This window comes from Primulina tabacum, chromosome 16, assembly GCF_025594145.1.
Source record: "Primulina tabacum isolate GXHZ01 chromosome 16, ASM2559414v2, whole genome shotgun sequence".
Lineage (NCBI taxonomy): Eukaryota > Viridiplantae > Streptophyta > Magnoliopsida > Lamiales > Gesneriaceae > Primulina > Primulina tabacum.
The window spans coordinates 26,448,096-26,468,554 of record NC_134565.1 but is presented as its reverse complement, the minus strand read 5'-3'; the positions used below and the strand labels follow the sequence as shown (position 1 = coordinate 26,468,554).

Genomic DNA, 20,459 nt, shown 5'->3' with positions numbered 1-20,459 from the left:
AATTGAGGCTATTTTCTTAAAAATAATATGTCAAAAGTGTTACGATCTCGAAAATTTATACCCATAGATATCATTAGGGATGTAACCGAGTCGAGCTGAGCCGAACTTTTGAATGTTTGAGCTTGACTCATTTATAATCAAGCCGAGATCGAGCTTTATTTAATAAATGTATTCATGGCTCACGAGCTTATTCAGGATTTTATCGAACCTAAATGAGTTTAATAAATATCAGTTATACATTTAAATTTTCATTAAATTCATTAAAAAGTAAATTATATATTTAGAGAAAAAATATATTATTCTTATTAAAATTTGTAAATTTATTATAATAAATAAATTTAATATAATTTTCTATATTTCATAAGTAATGTCTAAAATCAATTAGTCAAATATCAAAACTGTTATTTTTCATCTAAGAAATGACTCATTAATTTACCAACGAACATGTTCACAAGTTAACAAACCGAATATTGTAAAACTTAAGTTTGACTTGTTTATCTTAACGAGTCTCGTTAAACGAGCTCAAACAAACTTTTATAGAATCAAATTTTGAATAACTCACAAATAGTTTGATTTATTAGATATCATTATGGATGTAAATAATCCAATCCAAACCAAACAGTATCAAACTTGAGCTTGGTTCGTTTAGGATTGTTTGAGGCTCGAGCTCGGCTCGAGCTCGATTTGAGCTTCTATTATCAGGCTAGAGCTCGGTTTGTATTGAAATTACTAAGCTCGAGTCGTTAAAAGCTCGTTTATCATGTTAATCAAGTCGGGCTCGAGCTTGATTCATTAATAGCTCGTTTATCATGTTTAACAAGTCTGGTTTGAGCTCGGCTCGTTTTCGAGCTCGTAAAGCATAGAATTGAGCTCGAGTTTGAGCTTGTTAAAAATTAAATATATCTATGAACTAATATTAAATAAGACATAAAAATATAAATTCATTCATAAATAACCAAAACGACAAAAAACAACTAAAAAAACATAAACTCATTATATTATTGAACATCCCAAAATAATACATCCAACATCCAGATTACAAATATTCGTCATACACTGATATCACCACATAAATAACATTGCAATAATTTCACTCATTTAATACTCCATTCGTTGTATTCCAAATAAATTTTATTTTTTAATCAATATAAGTTCATTATATTCAATTTAATATAATATTTTAGGATAATAATTTTTAAAGTTACTCAACGTGTATATGACTTGGTGATGTAAATTTTTTGGGGAAAAAAGAATAAGTTGATGTATTTCTGTTAATTTATTATGTTTTAAAGAACATTTTAGTATAATGATATGCAAGTAAGATAAAAAATGTAATTGTGACTATGTGGTGTAAATTAATCTTTTTTTCAACTATGTTTTGTGTTCGATTCTTTTCATTAATATTAGTACTAATACTTTTATTTGTCAACTCAACAAATGAGCCAAGTTCGAGCTGACGAGCCATCTAAACGAGTCGAGCTCGAGCTTACGAGCCACCTAAACAAATCGAGCTCGAGCTCGCGAGCCTATTATCAAACATGTTTGCGAGCTCACGAGCCTAATATCCTTAGGCTTGAACTTGGTTTGATTAAATTTTCGAGCTCGAAATCGAACTTGAATTTGGCTTGATATGATTAACAAACGAACTCAAACGAGCATTTTATCGAGTCGAGGTTCGAATAACTCGCAAACGATTTGATTCATTTACATCCCTAGATATCACATTTACTATATATCATAGAAACCATAATATTTTCTAATAGGTAGTAATGGTTATATGTTAGGTTTTGTGTTTCTTAAATGAGAAGGAACAACTAAATTTCCCCCTGCTCTCTCCTGAATAACATTGTTTTGAAACGCTGTGTTTCATGTAGGTAATTGAATTCCATGTTGGACATGGCAGGCACTGTAGTGCTGGGATTTATCACTCCACCGTTCTATAACAGAAAATCCAAGGTACGCAAGAAGAACACACCAACTGCATGTTGCTCTACTACCGCTTCTACTTCAAACGAACAAGAAACTATTAAAAAGTTCAGCTACAGTAGAGCTATGCCATCTGTGAGGTGGCCTCACTTAAAATTCAAAGAAACACATTATGATTCGCCACAGGAACAGCTATACATCGATGTTAAAGATGGAATTGAAGTGGAAAGTGAAGGGATGCTGGGGAATGTGGATATAGATGATAATGTTATCGAGGTGTTTGATAAAAGGATTTCCAGAAACAGGGTGAAGAAGATGAATAAGTTGGCACTGAAGAGGGCGAAGGATTGGCGAAAAAGGGTGCTTTTTTTGACCGACATGATTTTGGACTTGAAATCTGGGGAGTTTGTGGCGGATGTTTTGGATGAGAAGATGGTGCAAATGACCCCAACTGATTTTTGTTTTGTTGTGAAGTGGGTTGGGCAGTCTAGTTGGCAAAGGGCTTTAGAGGTTTATGAGTGGTTAAATCTTAAGCATTTCTATGCTCCCAATGCTCGAATGTTGGCTACTATCCTGGCAGTGCTTGGTAGAGCCAATCAAGAAGGATTGGCCATTGAGATTTTTACCCGGTCTGAGCCGGCTGTTGGTAACACTGTCCAAGTGTATAATGCCATAATGGGTGTTTACGCTAGGAATGGCCAGTTTGCCAAGGTTCAGGAGTTACTTGATTTGATGCGTGAACGCGGGTGTGAGCCAGACCTTGTTAGTTTTAATACCTTGATAAATGCACGTTTGAGATCGGGACGAATGTCCCCTAATCTGGGGATTGAACTTCTGAGTGAAGTTAGGAGATCAGGGATTCGACCCGACATAATTTCTTATAATACTCTTATTAGTGGTTGTTCGCGTGAATCCAATTTAGAGGAGGCAATGAAGGTTTTCAATGATATGCAGGCACACAAATGTCAACCAGATTTGTGGACTTACAATGCCATGATTTCAGTCTATGGAAGATGTGGGCTGTCTGGTGAGGCAGAGCGGCTCTTTAAGGAGTTGGCATCGATGGGTTTCTTACCAGATGCAGTCACATACAATTCTCTACTTTATGCCTTTGCAAGAGAAGGGAACGTGGAGAAGGTGAAAGATATTTGTCAAGAAATGGCGAAGATGGGGTTTATGAAGGATGAGATGACTTATAATACCATTATCTACATGTATGGTAAACGAGGTCAGTATGAACTTGCTTTGAATATTTATAGAGACATGAAGTCCTCTGGTCGAAACCCTGATGCAGTTACTTATACCGTCCTCATTGACTCACTTGGCAAAGCAAACAGGATGACAGAAGCTGCAAAATTGATGTCAGAGATGCTAAATACTAATACTAAACCCACTCTCCGCACGTACAGTGTTTTGATATGTGGCTATGCAAAGGCTGGACAACGAGAAGAGGCCGAGGAGATGTTTGATTGCATGCTCCGTTCTGGAATCAAACCAGATAATCTGGCATATTCAATCATGTTGGATGTGCATTTAAGGTCAAACAGCTTAAAGAAGGCAATGTTGTTGTATGATAAAATGATTTCTAGTGGTTTTGTTCCGGATATTGCTCTTTATGAAGCATTTTTCCGGGTTCTTGGTGGAGAGAACAATGAAAAATATATCGAGAAAATGGTGAAGGATCTGGAACATCTGCATAGCTTGGATCCCGAGATGATTTCTTCTGTACTTACAAAAGGAGAATGCTATCATTTTGCTGCTAAAATGTTGAGACTTGCAGTTTTGCAGGGTTCTGGCTTGGAAAAGGAAAAATTAATCTCGATCTTGGCTTCATATAGCTTATCTGGACGACATTGTGAAGCAATAGAGTTGCTAAAGTTTATACAAGAACATGCATCTGGACGCCAGCAGTTTATAACTGAAGCCTTAATTGTTGTTCATTGCAAAGCAGGTAAACTAGATGCTGCTTTAGATGAATACCACAAAAATAGCCGTATTCATATGTCTAATGATAGTTGTGCCATGTATGAGTCTCTGATCAAGTCCTGCACTGAGAATGAGCGCTTTGCTGAAGCTTCTATGCTGTATTCTGATTTGAAGTTCCATGGAATTGAACCTTCAATAGTTATATACCAACAAATGTGTTATGCATATTGTCGATTGGATTTTCCTGAGACAGCTCATCAGTTGGTTGATCAGGCAGAAGTGAAAGGCCTTAATCTTAATGATATATCAATTTGTGCATACCTTGTTGAAGCTTATGGAAAATTAAAGCTTCTGGAAAAAGCAGAGTGTGTTGTTGGAACCCTGAGGCAAAGATGTAAAATGGTGGACAGAAAAGTTTGGAACACGTTGATTCAAGCTTATGCTGCAAATGGATGTTATGAGAAAGCAAGGGCTGCTTTTGATACAATGATGAGAGATGGTCCTTCTCCAACTATTGATACAGTGAATGGTCTATTGCAAGCATTGATTGTCGATGAAAGGCTAAATGAGCTCTATGTTGTGATTCAGGATCTTCAAGATATGGGTTTCAAAATTAGTAAAAGCTCAATTATTTTAATGCTAGAAGCATTTGCCCGATCTGGAAACATATTTGAAGTAAAGAAGATATACCATGGAATGAAAGCTGCCGGGTATCTTCCTACCATGCATCTTTACAGGGTAATGATAGGGTTACTTTCCAGGGGAAAACAGGTAAGGGACGTCGAAGCCATGGTCTCTGAGATGGAGGAAGCAGGATTCACTCCTGATCTTATGATATTAAATTCATTGCTGAATTTGTATACAAAAATAGAGGATTATAAGAAGGCAATTCAAGTGTACCAGAAGGTTCAGGATTCTGGACTTAAACCAGATGAGGAAACTTATAATATTTTAATCATAATGTATTGTAAAGATTGCAGGCCTGGAGAAGCCGTCTTGTTAATGCATGAAATGAGGCGGCTCGGTCTAAACCCTCACATGGACACATACAAAAGCCTTATAGCATCTTTTGTTAAGCAGCTTATGCTGGAACAGGCTGAAGAACTTTTTTATGTCCTTATGTCTGAAGGACACAAACTGGATCGCTCCTTTTATCATTTGATGATGAAACTATACAGAAGCTGTGAAAACCATTCTAAGGCAGAAAAGTTGCTTGGGACCATGAAAGATTCAGGAATTGAACCCACCAACGCCACAATGCATCTGCTTATGACTTCTTATGGCAGCTCAGGCCATCCAGCTGAAGCTGAAAAAGTGCTCAATAGTTTAAAATCAACATGTCCGAATCTTAGTACTTTACCATATAGTTCAGTCATTGATGCTTATCTCAAGAATGGTGATTATGAGGTTGGCATTCAGAAGCTCAAGGAGATGAAAAAAGAAGGATTGGATCCAGACCACAGGATATGGACTTGTTTTATCAAAGCCGCAAGTCTGTGCCACAGTACTAGTGAAACCTTCCTACTCTTAAACGCTATTGGAGATGCTGGTTTCCATATTCCAGTAAGGTGCTATTTCTTTTCAATCTATCTTTTATTTCTGGGTTGGGGGAGGAAATTCTATCTATACTCTGTTCTTGACATTAGACAATCTCTCTCACAGGCTATTGACAGAGAACCCTATGCTGCTGCTGTCAGAGATAGATGGTTATCTTAAGAAACTACAGCCCGTAGAAGATCATGCAGCCTTTAACTTTGTTAATGCTTTGGAAAATATGCTCTGGGCTTTTGAGCGTCGGGCAACTGCAGCTTGTATTTTCCAGCTAGCAATTAAGAGAACATTTATCCTAATAACGTGTTTAGGTAACTTCTCATTTTGTTCCTTCATACATATGTGCACAATACACACTTTTCTGGTGTTTGTATCAACAGTTTATGCTTTTGAGCGTTTCTGACATTCAGATTTGTGAAGGAAACAACAAAATAATGTGAAGTTGGCTTTTAATATGACTTTTGTTCCTCTGATTTTGACCTCAAAATTCTATTATTTGTGCCTTTGTTGGACGAGATTCTTTCTCGCGAAGCTTGAATTGTTTTTTTTCAGTTTAGGGTTGTTATATTACAAAGACCTCTCAGCATTAAAAAAGTGAACCTCATAACCAAGAAATTAGCAAAATTACTTTATATGAGCCACTCCGTGTTTATGTTTTTAGATACTTGTGGTCAATGAAAATAAATTGATGCATCAAAAGGTTTGCAATGGTTCAATTTCTTTTGATTCTTTGAAATACTAATAAGCAAATTTACTTTGTTTTGCAGGGTGGCAGACAAGGATTGGGGTGCTGACTTTAGAAAGTTATCTGCCGGTGCTGCTCTTGTTGGACTAACCTTATGGCTTGACCTCATGCAGGCAAGGATCTTTCACTGTGTTATTTTTTGTTTTAATATTTAACATGTGCTAAACCTACAGAAACTTATTTTTCTATCTCAAGACTTGATTTATACTAGCATTGCTCATTTAGGAATGTTATTGAATTAACCACTTAACTTCTGCAGAAGACCCTGAAAAAAGGGAACGGAATGTATGCTCCCCAAAATATGCAAGGCATGCATGGAAAGCAATTATATATTTTGAAATTTGGTTTCATGGATGACAGACTATTTTTCAATATTTTTTAGATTAAGATCATAAATATTTCATTTTAGCATCTTGAAAACCACACCCTGTTCGGGCCGTGGCCGACAACCTTAATTTTTAGACATCTATGTTTTCTCGATTATCTTTATTTAGTAGTTCGATATCCATATCCTATGCTTGTGTAAATTCTGTCAGTTAATTTAAATCCTTCATTGTCTTGGGGTCAAGTATTCAATGTTGGTTCTTGTAGGATGCATCACTTGAAGGTTTTCCTGAATCTCCAAAGTCCGTAGTGATGATTACCGGTACAGCAGAATACGACAAAATTTCTTTGAACAGGACACTGAAGGCATACCTCTGGGAGATGGGTTCTCCATTTCTACCTTGCAAAACACGAAGCGGCGTTCTTGTTGCACAGGCTAACTCCTTGAGAATGTGGTTAAAGGATTCCCCGTTTTGTTTAGACCTTGAGTTGAAAGATAGCACTATTATCCTAGAGACTAATTCAATGCAGCTCTTTGAGGGATGCTATATTAGACGGGGCATAGTTCCTGCTCTCAAAGACATAACAGATAGACTTGGGGAGGTGGCACCGAGGAAGTTTGCAAGGCTTGCTTTGTTGTCAGATGATAAAAGAGATAAAGTTATTCGGGCAGACATAGAAGGTAGGGAAGAAAAGTTAGCAAGATTCGAGAAAGTTCGGGTTATGAAAAAGAAAAAATTGGCAAGTCCCGCAAGCAAAGATCCCTCAAGTTAAAGCAGAAAGTGAAGTTTTGAACTAGCATCTCCTAGCAAAAGATTTGATGGTCATTTATTTGGTTTGCAGTGTCCCTAAATTTGTTGCATGTCCATCATTCTTTGTCTTCTTTTCTGATTTGCTCGGTTTTGTCAAGGAATGAGGGGAAGACTAACTTGCCTTGTACAAGATGTGAAAGAGCTCAGTCACTGCTGGCATATCAAGACATCCACACGTATAGTCAAGGTAAGAAAATGGCTTATGGGTTAGCAACCTATTCCATTGTCTTAAAAATTTCCAGTTTGATGCTTTACTTCTGAGTAATGAGATAAGACAGTGGTTAATTGCTACTTCCATACATAGTTTAAAACTGTATATTGTTCTTGGACATTACTTTCAGCACTTGGGGTGGGAAAATATTATGAATCTTTTCTATTTTACCTGTACACTTTATTCAACACTTGAAATATTTTGAATCCTCTATAATTTATTTGTTGCAATTAATCACTTTCATGATAATCTTCTCATATTCAATTTCTACATAACATAATTTTTCATAGAATGGGGAATATTTGATAATATTGGGTGGTTAAAATGTGAGAACCATGAAACTGTAATTTATTTATAAATTGTATTCTTGAACTAGTATCAATTATTTCATTCGGGACATTTCAATAAACTCTGAATTGTAGGCTCAATTGATTAATTTTAACATGATATGTATCTGTGGGAGCCATTTAAAAAAAATTAAGTTCAACTTTTGGGAGAATTTTTTTTTTTTGCCTGATTGATTGATTTTGACATGATATGTATACGTGGGAGTCATTTAATGTTTTTTAAGATACAAATTTTGGGAGATTTTTTTCCTATTATATCCTGATTTTTTATGTTTCTCCGTTGCATTGGAACAATTGTTTGAAATAAAAGGTGCAAGCCAATTATATGTATGTGAAGCTTTAAAACATTTTTCGTGTTTCAGTTATTATTCAATAAATTTCATTGATCTATTTGACGTGCACGCGCTACAGTCCCAGACAAATGCCTTAATATAAGGTTTTGCTGCAGGCTTTATTTGGTTTTGGTATGTTTCAACAGGCTGTCTGAGATGAGTAGATTTGTTATGCTTTTTTCAGGCGTATCTAGAAAAATGATGGTTAAGCAAAATTTTAGCAAGATGTAGAAAACTGTGAAAATTTTATCTCGGTCTACCCCTGCAACCCCATCCCATTGTACATGGGCAAATAGTGTAGTACAACATGGAAATTATATCTTATAGGGGATTCTCCGAAGGAACTGAAGATCAGCTGGACAGTTGCTTTACTTTTGTGTTCATTCAGTTGTATTAATTTCAAATGTGGTATGTCACTAATTTTCCTTTCAATTAGTATTTTTCAAAATTCTCTGTTTTTACTCATCTGAAATTAGTTGATGAGAATACTTCGAATAAGGCATATGTTACTAGTTATAGTTATCAGCAGCTGATATGCAGTCTTCATATTGCTAAACCTACTTTGTGTTTGTTACCTGTTTGATTTGTATGAAACTGACTACATGCACTCAAATATTAAAAAACCAAACAAGGTATACTCAATGTAATAAATTTTGCATTTCTCTAACACATTCTGCTCCGGTGATTCTACTCCAAAGGAGCTGGCGACTGCCACACACAATGAAGGTTCTTACTTACCAATTTTATGTACAAAGCAAACCATCGTGCTTGTCAAGGTCAGAGTAGAGATGAAATAATTCAAGGCTTATGGCAAGCTGCAGTTGAAGAGGATGAATAACCGCCATGTTGGAGGGGAATGTACTGTGTTGCGGCTTGCGTCTGAAGTTGATGCTCTCAAGAAAATGCGAAGAAGATTTTGTATATTTACTACTTTAATAGGACATGGACAGAATTTTGAGTTATCAATTGAAGTCGATAGCCTAGAATACCCTGTTGCTTGCGTCTGATGTTGATGCTCTCAAGAAAATGTGAAGAAGATTTTGTATATTTACTACTTTAATAGGACATGGACAGAATTTTGAGTTATCAATTGAAGTCGATAGCCTAGAATACCCTGTTAATGGAATTTTTGTTATTGAGAAGGTATATGAAATTTATGACCACTTGGTTGCATGATGGATTTAAACGGACTAACTTATGGTATTTCCACCTATATAAATTTCTGCGCATCTGAATTCAACCAAATTACACTTGTTTCCTGGTGTTTTTTTCAGTTCCATTGTTGTTTCAAGGGGCCAGGCTTGGCATTTGAAGTTAAGACGAGAAAACCACCCAACCTCCTCTTGCCCCCGTCTATTGTCTAATACATTGCAAGTTGTAATTTGAAAATTGTGCAATAATTTTAGCTCGCCAATCTGAATGATTCTCTCATTTATTATCAGATTTTCGGCACATGGCAACACAGCGGTGAACGAGTAATCCTTTTATCCGTGATGTCTTAGATGGAGCTTATTCTTTCATTTGCAAATTATATGCCTACAGAATTGATGTGTTATATGGATGTCAATGAGCCTATATACCGGAGAATACCTAAAGATGGATAGGTTATGAATATTCAATGACATATTGTTCTTGTACTCCTGTTTTAAGTAGCAGTACATAATATGTTTTTCGGCTGAATTTCATCACTAATCTCGATGACCTAAAAAGAATTGAAAAATCTATTCTTATTTATTGCCACTTGTGATATTATCTTACCCCAATTTTATTTCTAGACAAAAGTTTTAGAGATTCATAAAAGAGCATAACCAAGACATCCGTCTTTTTTTGTCATGTATGACGAAATATGTCATTTTTTAAATGTTATTGTTTTTCTCATGCTCAATAAGTAGTGGAAGTTTAAAATTTTAAAAAAATAAATTAATTTAACAATCAAATATTTATTGAGCGTTGTATGATTCAATTACTATCCATAAGATGTTTAGAGTTTAATTACTTTGGTGTTAAAAAACACTTGCATCAAACTAGTCCGGATTAACGGATATAATCCTTTTTGTTAGTCCCTTCGAACAATCAACTAGATCGTGTTCTGTTCTTCAATCATCTAATCTAGTCCACGATCGAAAACTGCACATCTCATATATATCGCACTAGAGATCTTAATAAAATTATATGTTGAGATTAGATCGTCGAACAAAAAGCGGGGTGCGGAATTGGCGACAAGGCAACGACAGTGCACCATCGTTGGAAAGGTGGTGCTCTGTCGAGACTTGGTTCTCTAAGGACAAGGGTGGCTGAAATTATTTTTGTGAGAGGAGATAAATTTTTCTTTCTCATGTTGTATATTTATCAACTCATGATAAATAATATTTATTATATTTCGTACCTTGATCCTAGTCCCATTAGGATTCTACACAATCTAGTGTTGTATCCCTTGTCAAAATCTCCACATATATATTTTCAACTTTTGAATAAAATATTGCACGATATAATAATTAATTAATTATCAATTCAAGTATCTAGACCATATAGAATATTCTTTGACAATTTTGACTTAGTAGTCAAATACTACAAATTGTTATTTATTTAATAAATTTTGAATTCACTAATTAATTAATTGTGACTTCATCATAAACACAATCAAAGACCGGTACTCGTCGACGTAACAAAGGTACAAATCTCGTTATGTTGAAAAGTGAAAAATTTCGAAAATCAAAATTTTCTATTAATTCTCTTTTGGAAGCTGTCTATTTTGGAACTTCTTTCACTAAATTAGGGATGTGCTCTCCTCACTTAACTATCACTCATGCTAACTTCTACAACTTTCAAATATGAAAACTACTTAAGCAACTTTCGATCATGGTAATAGCGTCTAGTAGTATCGTCCCGTGACCCCTAGTTATCACTGATAGTGCATGCACGAACCAATAAGTTATAGTTAGTATACAGTATGTTCCCTTCAACTCATATCACAATCAAATTTGTAATCATTGGTACATTGAGAGTTAAAAATGAATTTGCTAATGATGTGACGCATCTTTGAACAATAATTGTGACATCGTATATGCATCCACATGTCTTACTTCAGCTAGAGTCTTTTTGCACTATTAACTCATTAGATCATATAGGATATATTTTCCCGTAGATGAGCAATGAAGCCCCGACTACAATGTATTGGCTCTTACATATTTGGAAACTACACTCAACCTCACTAACTGATGACCCTCAATGGAGTCGATAAACGACTAAAATTGCATGCTAGTACGCAGAGCTTTCATGTTGTTTCGGGTTAAAAGACTAATGATGTACAACAATAACTTCAGAATATTACACTCATAAATGATAACAACTTGAAAAGTTCGAGTGAAGGTTATTCAGTGCTTCATCAAATAAGCACTCATATGTATGAATAGAAATTTTTATGATCTTACTAATGAAACGTGATTTTTACATCAGATATGTTATTCTAGAGCTCGAGCTATCTTTATCCTTATTTTAGATAACTGAATCGACTTGGACTACTTTAAAATATACAATATACTTCCTAACAAATTGATGATCTACGTTGAGAGACAAATATCATGATACTTATTGTATTTTCAAGGGTTTTATCTATGTTGCTTGCATGAGTATATTGATAAAGTAAATATCATAATTGGATAAAACCGTAAATTATCATTAAAATAAAAATCGTTTTTACATAAGAGACAACAAAGTCCAACGAACAAGTTGACTTATTGAATACATATTCTAACCGTTACGATGATGAAGAGAAATCGGAAGTCCATTGACTGGGGTGGGAAACGGATCATATATGATCTTTTCACCGGGAATCACTAAATCCCACCTGTATTTTTTTATCAAATTATGTAGAAATATCAATATCTCGAGTCGAGCAAACTCTTTCCCCAGACACATCCTAGGTCCTCCGCCAAATGCAACATAGGAATAAGGAATAGGACCACCACCATCATATCTTGATGGATTTAATCTCTCTTTCTCTGGAAACAAGCTAGGATCCATATGTGTCATCGGTGCATTCCAATAGAACTGTCAACAAAAGAGGCGTCGTTATGCACCAAACACTAGTGTCATATATCAAAATTTATGTTTTCCTGAATACCTTCCATCCTTTGGGTATGTCATAGCCACCATATTTCAAATCCTCCATAACTTCTCTAAAAGCACCTACCACGGGAGACGATAATCGTAAAACTTCAGATGCTACATTCCAGGAGTACTTCATCTTCTGTATATCCTCCCACTGCAGAAACTCTCCTTCTTTCGATGCTGAAATTTCTTTTTGCTCTGCTTGCAAAAATAATCAAATCAATAAGTAAACTTGAAAAAAACAACAAAGCCATGTGTACATATGGATGATGATGCAGAGTACTTGACCTTGCAAGACTTGTTCATGTATTTCAGGAATCTCGGCAAGATACTTAATAAGCATCATTATAGCAGAACTTGAAGTATCATGACCGGCAAAGAGTAGGAGAAGCGTGTTATTTATGATAACTGATTCGGGCATAAAGTCGCCATTTTCATCAGGGTTTGCAAGCAAATGCGAGAGAAGATCTTGAGAAGGTAACACGGTTTTTTGTTCCAACTCCACTCTCCTCCTCCTGACTATCATCTGTAGTTCTCTCCTAATAGCATTGGTTGCTCTATTTGCCTTAAAGAATCTTGTTCCTGGAAAGTTGAGAGAGATAGAGATGACTCCTTTTATGAAAATACTAAAGAGGGAAGATAATTTTGCTATCTGTTCAGGCTCTTCAATGCTCATGAACAATCTACATGCCACCTCAAAAGTGTATGATCTGGTAGCTGGAAACACCTTCACCTCCTCTTTACCTAATGTGAAATAACGAGGCATGAGTAGAGTAATCGCTTAGTTCTTGCGAACCTTCAAAAATAAAGAGTTTGATAGTCAGTTTGTATAAAAAGGTAAAAGTTTGCGGTGATGCAACCAACTTTAGTATTGAAAAAGATATTCATTCTACCATATTTATCTGGAAAAGGGTCGATTGTCTTGTTCAAAATTAAGAGACAGGAAACCAGTGAAATAATTTTAGCCTCTCGGCCTTGATCTCATCTTGTTGTCACTAATCGACATAGCACCCACGTTAAATGAGTGCTGATAAATCAAAACTGATTATACAGAATGCTAAGACAAATCATAATACTTGCCTTGTTTGAAATACTATGCAAGTAAAAAATAATATTTAAAAAAAAATGCTTACATAGGAACATTTATTTCAGTCAAATTTAAAGCCGGACACCAAAAAAATCATTCATACAATATATAAAATATAAACTTAGATATGAAAAAGGACACACATAAAGTGTGGAAAATAGATATGTTTGTGGGAAAAAAACAAATCCACAATCACCACCGACGATATATACATAAAGCAACAGTATCAGTATCATGATGGATGACTCTTGTACCTTGCCAGCGAGTGTTTATGTGCTGTTGGGCAACCAAATCCATAGTTCTGATATAAAGCTTTGTGAAGGCGTGTGGGCTAAAAAATTGAGATACCATCTTCCTCATTTGCATTCCTTCAACTCCAGAAGTAGTAGACAGACACCTCCCGAGTAGCCTCCTCACCGAAGCGGGCCACCAAATCCTGACTAATTTATTCTCATTACTGAACAAAAACTTGTACCCATTTGGGCCATCGCATATCACAGCTACAGATTCCCCCATAAGGGAAGTCTTGAACACCTCAGACTTGTACTTCTCCTTTCTTTCTTCCACGAACCTCCCGGGAGTTCCGGCCCTGCTACGGCCAAGAAACTCCAGTGATTCCCCAAGAACTGGCCAGCCATAGCTTCCCGGAGGAAGATTTAAGTGATTCCTTTTTGCTGATTTGTTTCTGATCAAAATATTGAATATGATTAATGAAAACAAAGAGGCTACGAAAGCTTTCAAAACTAATGAGAGATCATATGAAAAATTTCCAGTCATCTTCACACCCTAAGAAGTTCATGGAAATGAGAAGAGAGACTGATTTTTTCGTTTTAATAGGGAATGTCGTTTTAATTGAACAGTCAATTAATTCTATAATGCGACTCAGGCACAAAAGTCAAACCTCTTTTTCCCAAGACTGAAATGTGAGGTGTGAAATGTATAATGCTACGAAGATAATATAAATAATTATATATAAGAAAATAGTTTTAGAATAAACCTAAATTTTCAAAAAAATAAGATTATTTTTATTTTATTTTATAAAATTGATATTCTTTGGAAAAAATTTAAAATAATATTTAATATCTAATGGCGGATAGCATGGCCGAGATTTATGAAAATACGTGATGATATTTTAGAGAGGTAAAATATTAAACTAAGATTTTTTAAAAAAGGTAAGATAACCAAATTAATGCCAAACGGATTTGAACAGCTTATAAGCTCCAAAACAATATATAAGCGGTTTTGAAGCTTATAAGCTTGGCCAAACATCGTCTTAAGATTGTGTTTGGATTGAAAGATTAGAATTTTAGAGAGTATTCGAACAAAGAATTTGAAATATTTTTCATATTGAGATGAATTTGAAATTTACCACAATGTGTCAAAAATAACCTAACAGGGAAAAAAACTTCTATGAGACCATATCAAATGTCAATTTTGTGAGACAGATCTCCAACTAACCTGACCCAAGCAAATATATTTTGACAGGTTATAAGTTGTTTGACCAAATTAATGTCAAAAGAATTTGAACAACTTATAAGCTGCAAAACAACTTATAAGATGTTTTGAAGATTATAAGCTTAATCAAACATCTTTTTAAAATTGTGTTTGGATTGAAAGATTTGGATTTAAGATAGTATTTGAAAGATGATTCGAGATATTTTCATATTGAGATAAATTTGAAATTCACCACAATGGGTCAAAAAATAACATACTAGGGACAAAAACTTCTATGAAATCATATCACATGTTAATTTTATGAGATAGATTTTCATCCCGACCCGACCCATGAAAAAATATATTTTTTTGTAAGAAATATTACTTTTCATTATAGATAATGTAACACCTCTGACCGATTTTATAAAATCACACAGCGAAAAACTAAAAATTTACTTAGAGGTTGATAAGTGCAAGATTTGCACTTATTTTATATTAAATTCCATTTTTTGAATTATGCTTGTTTCGAACAGAATTATGCGTTTTGGTTTGTTTTGATTGTCTTTTAAGGAATGGAGAAAATAGCGACACGAAGTCAAGTGGACCAAGAAAACGACATACCGCGCAACCGAGAGCACACCAACGGACAGTGGTGCGCGCGCGATCGCGCCACATCCCGCGCAGCCACGCGCGCAAAGATGAGTCACCCGAGCAGAACATCGCGCGCCATCGCGCCAACTCTCGCGCACCCGCGCGCACCCATACAAGCGAATGACCAGACGCCTACGCGCCACTGCGCCATTTCCACCGCCACCGCGCGCGCGCCGCGTCTCAGAATAATATATAAGGTGCGAGTAGGTCAATCTGAGGTGACACACCGTTTTGGACGAAAATACAGGGAGAAGACTCGGAGCGAAGGCGAGACGGAGGCAAGACACGCGAAGATCGATTACAAAGACGAAGAGCGACGAATCTGGGGACAGAGACGACACTTCGGATTTGTTATCTGTCTTTGCATTTCTATTTTCTCATATGTCAATGTCTAAAACTTTAAATATGCGTCGTTTTTATTTCGATTTCGTGATGAACTAATCTCCCATTCTAGAGAATGATGTAGCTTAGTGGACACGATCATTTGGCGTGGTTATTTTTATAAGATTGAATTCCATTTCATGTTTACTTGTGTTTCTCTGTGTTTATTGCACTGCAATTTACTGGCCATAAATTGTTTGTTGTTTGATTAATTCTACAACTCGGGAGAGGGACTAGGATTATAGATCATTAGAACACATCGTTAAATGTTTATAGCGTTCGGAAGGCGTATAACTTTAGCGAGGCTTAGTAAGAACATTGTTTGCATTTATCTATGAAACTTGGATTCTAATTAGGAATAATTGAATCGAAGTTGATAGATACAGTTATTCGTCACTTGGGAAAGGGGGAATAACATAACCTAAGTGTTCTTGGCCATTAAATAATTGGAATTCAGGAATATAAATTCAACTGTGAATATTTATCGTGGAAACTTTGTGAAATCATTTCTCTAGATATTTTCTCTCATTATTATTTCTCAATTCGGTGATTTAATTAATTCATAGTTTTCAATTAATTCGTTCAAACAACCCAACATTTTATTTGATTTTTCTAAATAAAGGTGAGACTATTTTAATTACGAGAACTGATATACATTTTTTATACACACTCTTCGTGGGATCGATATCTGTACTCTAACCAGTACTAAAACTTGACACCGTACACTTGCGGTAGTGAAAATTCGCAACAAGTTTTTGGCGCCGTTGCCGGGGAGTGTCTAATTTGAATTTATATCAGTATTGTTACCAATTAGTCTAGATTTTAATTTAGAGCTTTTATTTTTTTATTTTATTTTATATTGATTGAGTTTCTCATTTTTTTTGCTTGACAGTGTATGCTAAGATCGCAAAACTCTGACTTGCTTATTTTTGATCCGGAGATCGAAAGAACTGCGAGAAGATTAAGAAAAGCAAGAAGAGAAGAGATCCAATCAATGGCTGAGAACAGAGAGAATGACAGACACGTCCAGCCAGAGGCGATTCCTATAAGAGATCACTTCCGACCAGTGATCAACAATCATTACTCTGGTATTGCAAGAGGGACAATCAACGCCAATAATTTTGAACTGAAGCCTGCTCTAATCAATATGGTTTAGCAAAACCAGTTTGCTGGGACAGCCACCTCTGATCCTCACGTTCACCTGAGAACCTTCTTGGAGATAACGGATACGGTAAAGATTAATAATGTGCCTGATGATATTATTAGACTGCGTTTGTTTTCGTTTTCTCTCAGGGATCAAGCATGAGAATGGCTTCAATCGCTTCCCTTTGGAAGTATCACTACTTGGCAAGAGCTGGCGACGAAATTTCTGGCAAAATACTTTCCCCCTGCAAAGTCTGCACAGTTGAAGATTGAGATCAGCACTTTTAGACTGACTGACTTCGAGCAATTGTATGAAGCTTGGGAAAGGTATAAGGAGTTGTTGAGGAGGTGCCCAAATCATGGTTCTGAAGACTGGGTACAAATCGAACTTTTCTATAATGGATTGAATGGTCAAACGCGTACAACTGTGGATGCAGCGGCAGGTGGCACGATCTTTGCCAAATCTCCTGCTCAAGCCTACGACTTGCTTGAGCAGATGACTATTAATAGCTACCAATGGTCGTCTGAGAGGTCAGGAATAAAGAGGACGTCTGGAGTTTATGCCGTGGATCCTATCACATCACTCACTGCGCAAGTATCAGCATTAACTACACAGTTAGCAACCATGAATAAAGTGAGTACATCAAACACTGAGGGACAATCGTTTGTTGTTGAAGAATTGCAAGTTCCTGAAGAGGTGCAGTACGTCACCAACAAAAACTTTGGAGGCTATGGAGGATATAGAGGTAACCTTCCCCCTAATACTTATCATCATGGTTTGAGAAACCATGAAAATTTTTCTTACGCAAATAACAAGAATGTATTGAATCCTCCACCGGGGTTCAATACATCAAATGGGGAAGGGAAGCCATCATTTGAGGACTTGGTTGGGACATTCGTTTCTGAATCTGGTAAGAGGATGTCTAGGACTGAGTCTAGGCTTGACAACCTTGAGACACACATGGCGAGTATTGGTGCTACCTTGAAAATCCTTGAATCGCAAGTGGGGCAGATAACGAAGCAACTCACATCTCAACCATCAGGCGCAGTGCAAAAGACCGCAGAACCAAATCTGAGAGAGGTGAATGCCATTTTTATACAGCATGAAGAGATTGGAGTAGTAAGCAGAGAAGAGAAAGTTGATCAGCCGACTCCAAGCAAAGGGAGTCGAGGTAAGAAAGGTAAGAGTTATGATTTTGATCAATGCATTGATATTTCGTTACTTCCCTACCCACAAAGATTTTTACAATTGAAAGCTGAGTTTCAAAAGAAAAAAAGGTCTTGAAGATCTCAAGAACCTACAATCTAACATTCAGTCTGTAGAGCAGGAAGAGGTGGCTTTTACTGAAGAAGATGATAAGGGGAGGCAAGGAGGTTTTCCTCAGAAGCTACAAGACCCTGGGGAATTCGTCGTACCATGTGAAATAGGGGGTCAGTTAGTGGAAAAAGCCATCTGTGATTCAGGAGCAAGTGTGAACATAATGCCAAGTTTCCTTTACGAGAAACTTGGATTGAGTAGGATAAAGCCCACAGGACTAAGCTTGCAGATGGCGGATAAATCGGTTAGGACACCGCTGGGTATTGTGGAAGATGTTGAACTTAAGATTGATAAAATAAGGCTCTTAGCAGATTTTGTGGTGCTTGACATGGGGAAAAGTCAGAATGTTCGTGCTATTTTAGGACGACCATTTTTGGCTACTGCTGGAGCCGTCATTGATTTGAGACAAGGAAAACTGACCATGGCGGTTGATGGTCAAAACATAAAACTCAAGGCTTCCAAGATATCATACGATCCACCATGAACAAGATTGGTATAGTCGGGCTGATGACGTTAAACCAAGCGCTGTGTGGGAGGCAACCCACAATTTATTTTCTTTAGCATTCATTTTGTTTTTATTATTTTATTTTATTTTATTTTATGTCCTTGTTAATTTTACCCACCACCAGATCTATCACCGCCGCAGCCCATGGACATGGATGACACAGATGCTGCGGACAACAACTCGAGCGCCCGAGTTTTGACACTCGTGCGCGAGGTATGTGTTGTCGTGTTCTTTATTTCTATACATTGAGGATAATGCATACTTTAAGTTTGGGGGAGGGTAAAATTGCGTTGCTTGTTAGAATTTTTAGAATTTTTCTGCAAATTTTTTGTTTTATCACTCAGTAGTTAGTTTGATTTTTTTTATTTATTGCATGCTAGATTTGTTAGGTAGAGTCATGGATAAGAAAAATGTGTGGTCGATGATGAAAAGTGAATTGTGGTCCTGAAGTTTATATGTGTTCATGATAACTTAGAAGTCACAAATATTTTGCACTGTCGTGTTTATTGATACTATTGTTGCTCAGAGACAAGTTGTATGCACTTGAAATGATCTAGGCAGTTTTTCACAATATCTTTGGGCATTTGTTCTTTGTTTACTGTCAATTGTAGCCCTTTGAGCCTCGAAGTTTTTGAGATGCTTAAGAGTTCTTTTGTAATGCCCTAGATGGTCATATTTAAAATGCAAAGATGAAATGTTGCTTGAAGGGAGACCGTCCCCGCGCCTAGAGAAGCACCGCACCCGCGGTGCATGGACAGAAAGATGGCCATTTTTACCGTAGGGTCACCGCACCCGCGGTCCAGAGAGAGTGCACCCGCGGTTGATGTCCAGTAGGGTAGGAAATTTTATTCGAAGCAAGACCGCACCCGCGGTCAAGGAGGGACCGCACCCGCGGTCGTCGAATTTCAGAAAATGAAAGGCATGCCGTGGGCACAGCGCACCCGCGGTGAAGAGTGACCGCACCCGCGGTGCTGCATGCGAGAAATCCACCTTTGTTCCTTGTTGTGACACATGGCATATATATATATATAGATATTGGACTGATTTAGTCTTTCTCATTTTCAGAACTCAGAACCGAGAGTTATTCCAAAGAGGTGAAAGGCTTCTTTCATTTTAGAATTGAGCTTGTGCAAGATTTAACCATCCCAACTTCAATCCAAACATAGATTATTGCTCCTCTCATCAAGTGCTACAAGGGGATGTAAGTATTGTTCATTTCCAGCATGTTTTGAAATCTATATGTTGGAGGAATGATGATTTGAGTAGAGATATATGTTCTTGAGATTTTGTATATCATAGAAACGTAAACAGATTGAAGAAATGATATCGTATATGATTGTTCTCAATTTCCAGCATATACATATTCCGATTTCTGCAGATTCTGAGATGCTAACGAGTATATTATGTTGGTTATAAATTGAGGATTATGGTTTGTTGATATATGTTGAAATTCTTATTGTTTGAGTTGATCGGTATATCGAGAATCCGCCGTTATGCCGTCGAAATGCATTGAAATGAAATATTGATTCCTATGTGTATTGAGGTGTACTAGAGCTTGATAGAATGTACATTGATGATGCCATTTCAGATTTGTATTGGCGACTTTGACATCGAGACTTCGACATCGACAGAGATTGTGCGACGAAAGGTATAATT

The 20,459-nt window shown here is 36.5% G+C and overlaps 2 protein-coding genes across 2 annotated transcripts; one reads left to right on the top strand and one right to left on the bottom strand.

The window, feature by feature from the left end:
- Positions 1-1,785: 1,785 nt before the first annotated feature.
- LOC142530184 (pentatricopeptide repeat-containing protein At3g18110, chloroplastic) lies at positions 1,786-7,906 on the top strand. The gene is given in 5 exon segments (XM_075635981.1): positions 1,786-5,420; positions 5,515-5,684; positions 5,687-5,714; positions 6,171-6,261; positions 6,740-7,906. Coding segments are annotated over 5 exon segments (4,329 nt in total). The 5' UTR covers positions 1,786-1,887; the 3' UTR covers positions 7,247-7,906.
- A 3,927-nt stretch (positions 7,907-11,833) lies between these two features.
- On the bottom strand, positions 11,834-14,224 carry LOC142529855 (beta-amyrin 28-monooxygenase-like). Its single transcript, XM_075635528.1, has 4 exons — positions 13,626-14,224; positions 12,573-13,028; positions 12,298-12,482; positions 11,834-12,224 (listed from the first exon to the last, which is right to left on the bottom strand). The coding sequence occupies exons 1-4, from the start codon at positions 14,146-14,148 to the stop codon at positions 11,925-11,927; spliced, it is 1,464 nt and encodes a 487-aa protein (XP_075491643.1). The 5' UTR covers positions 14,149-14,224; the 3' UTR covers positions 11,834-11,924.
- Between the last annotated feature and the right edge of the window lie 6,235 nt (positions 14,225-20,459).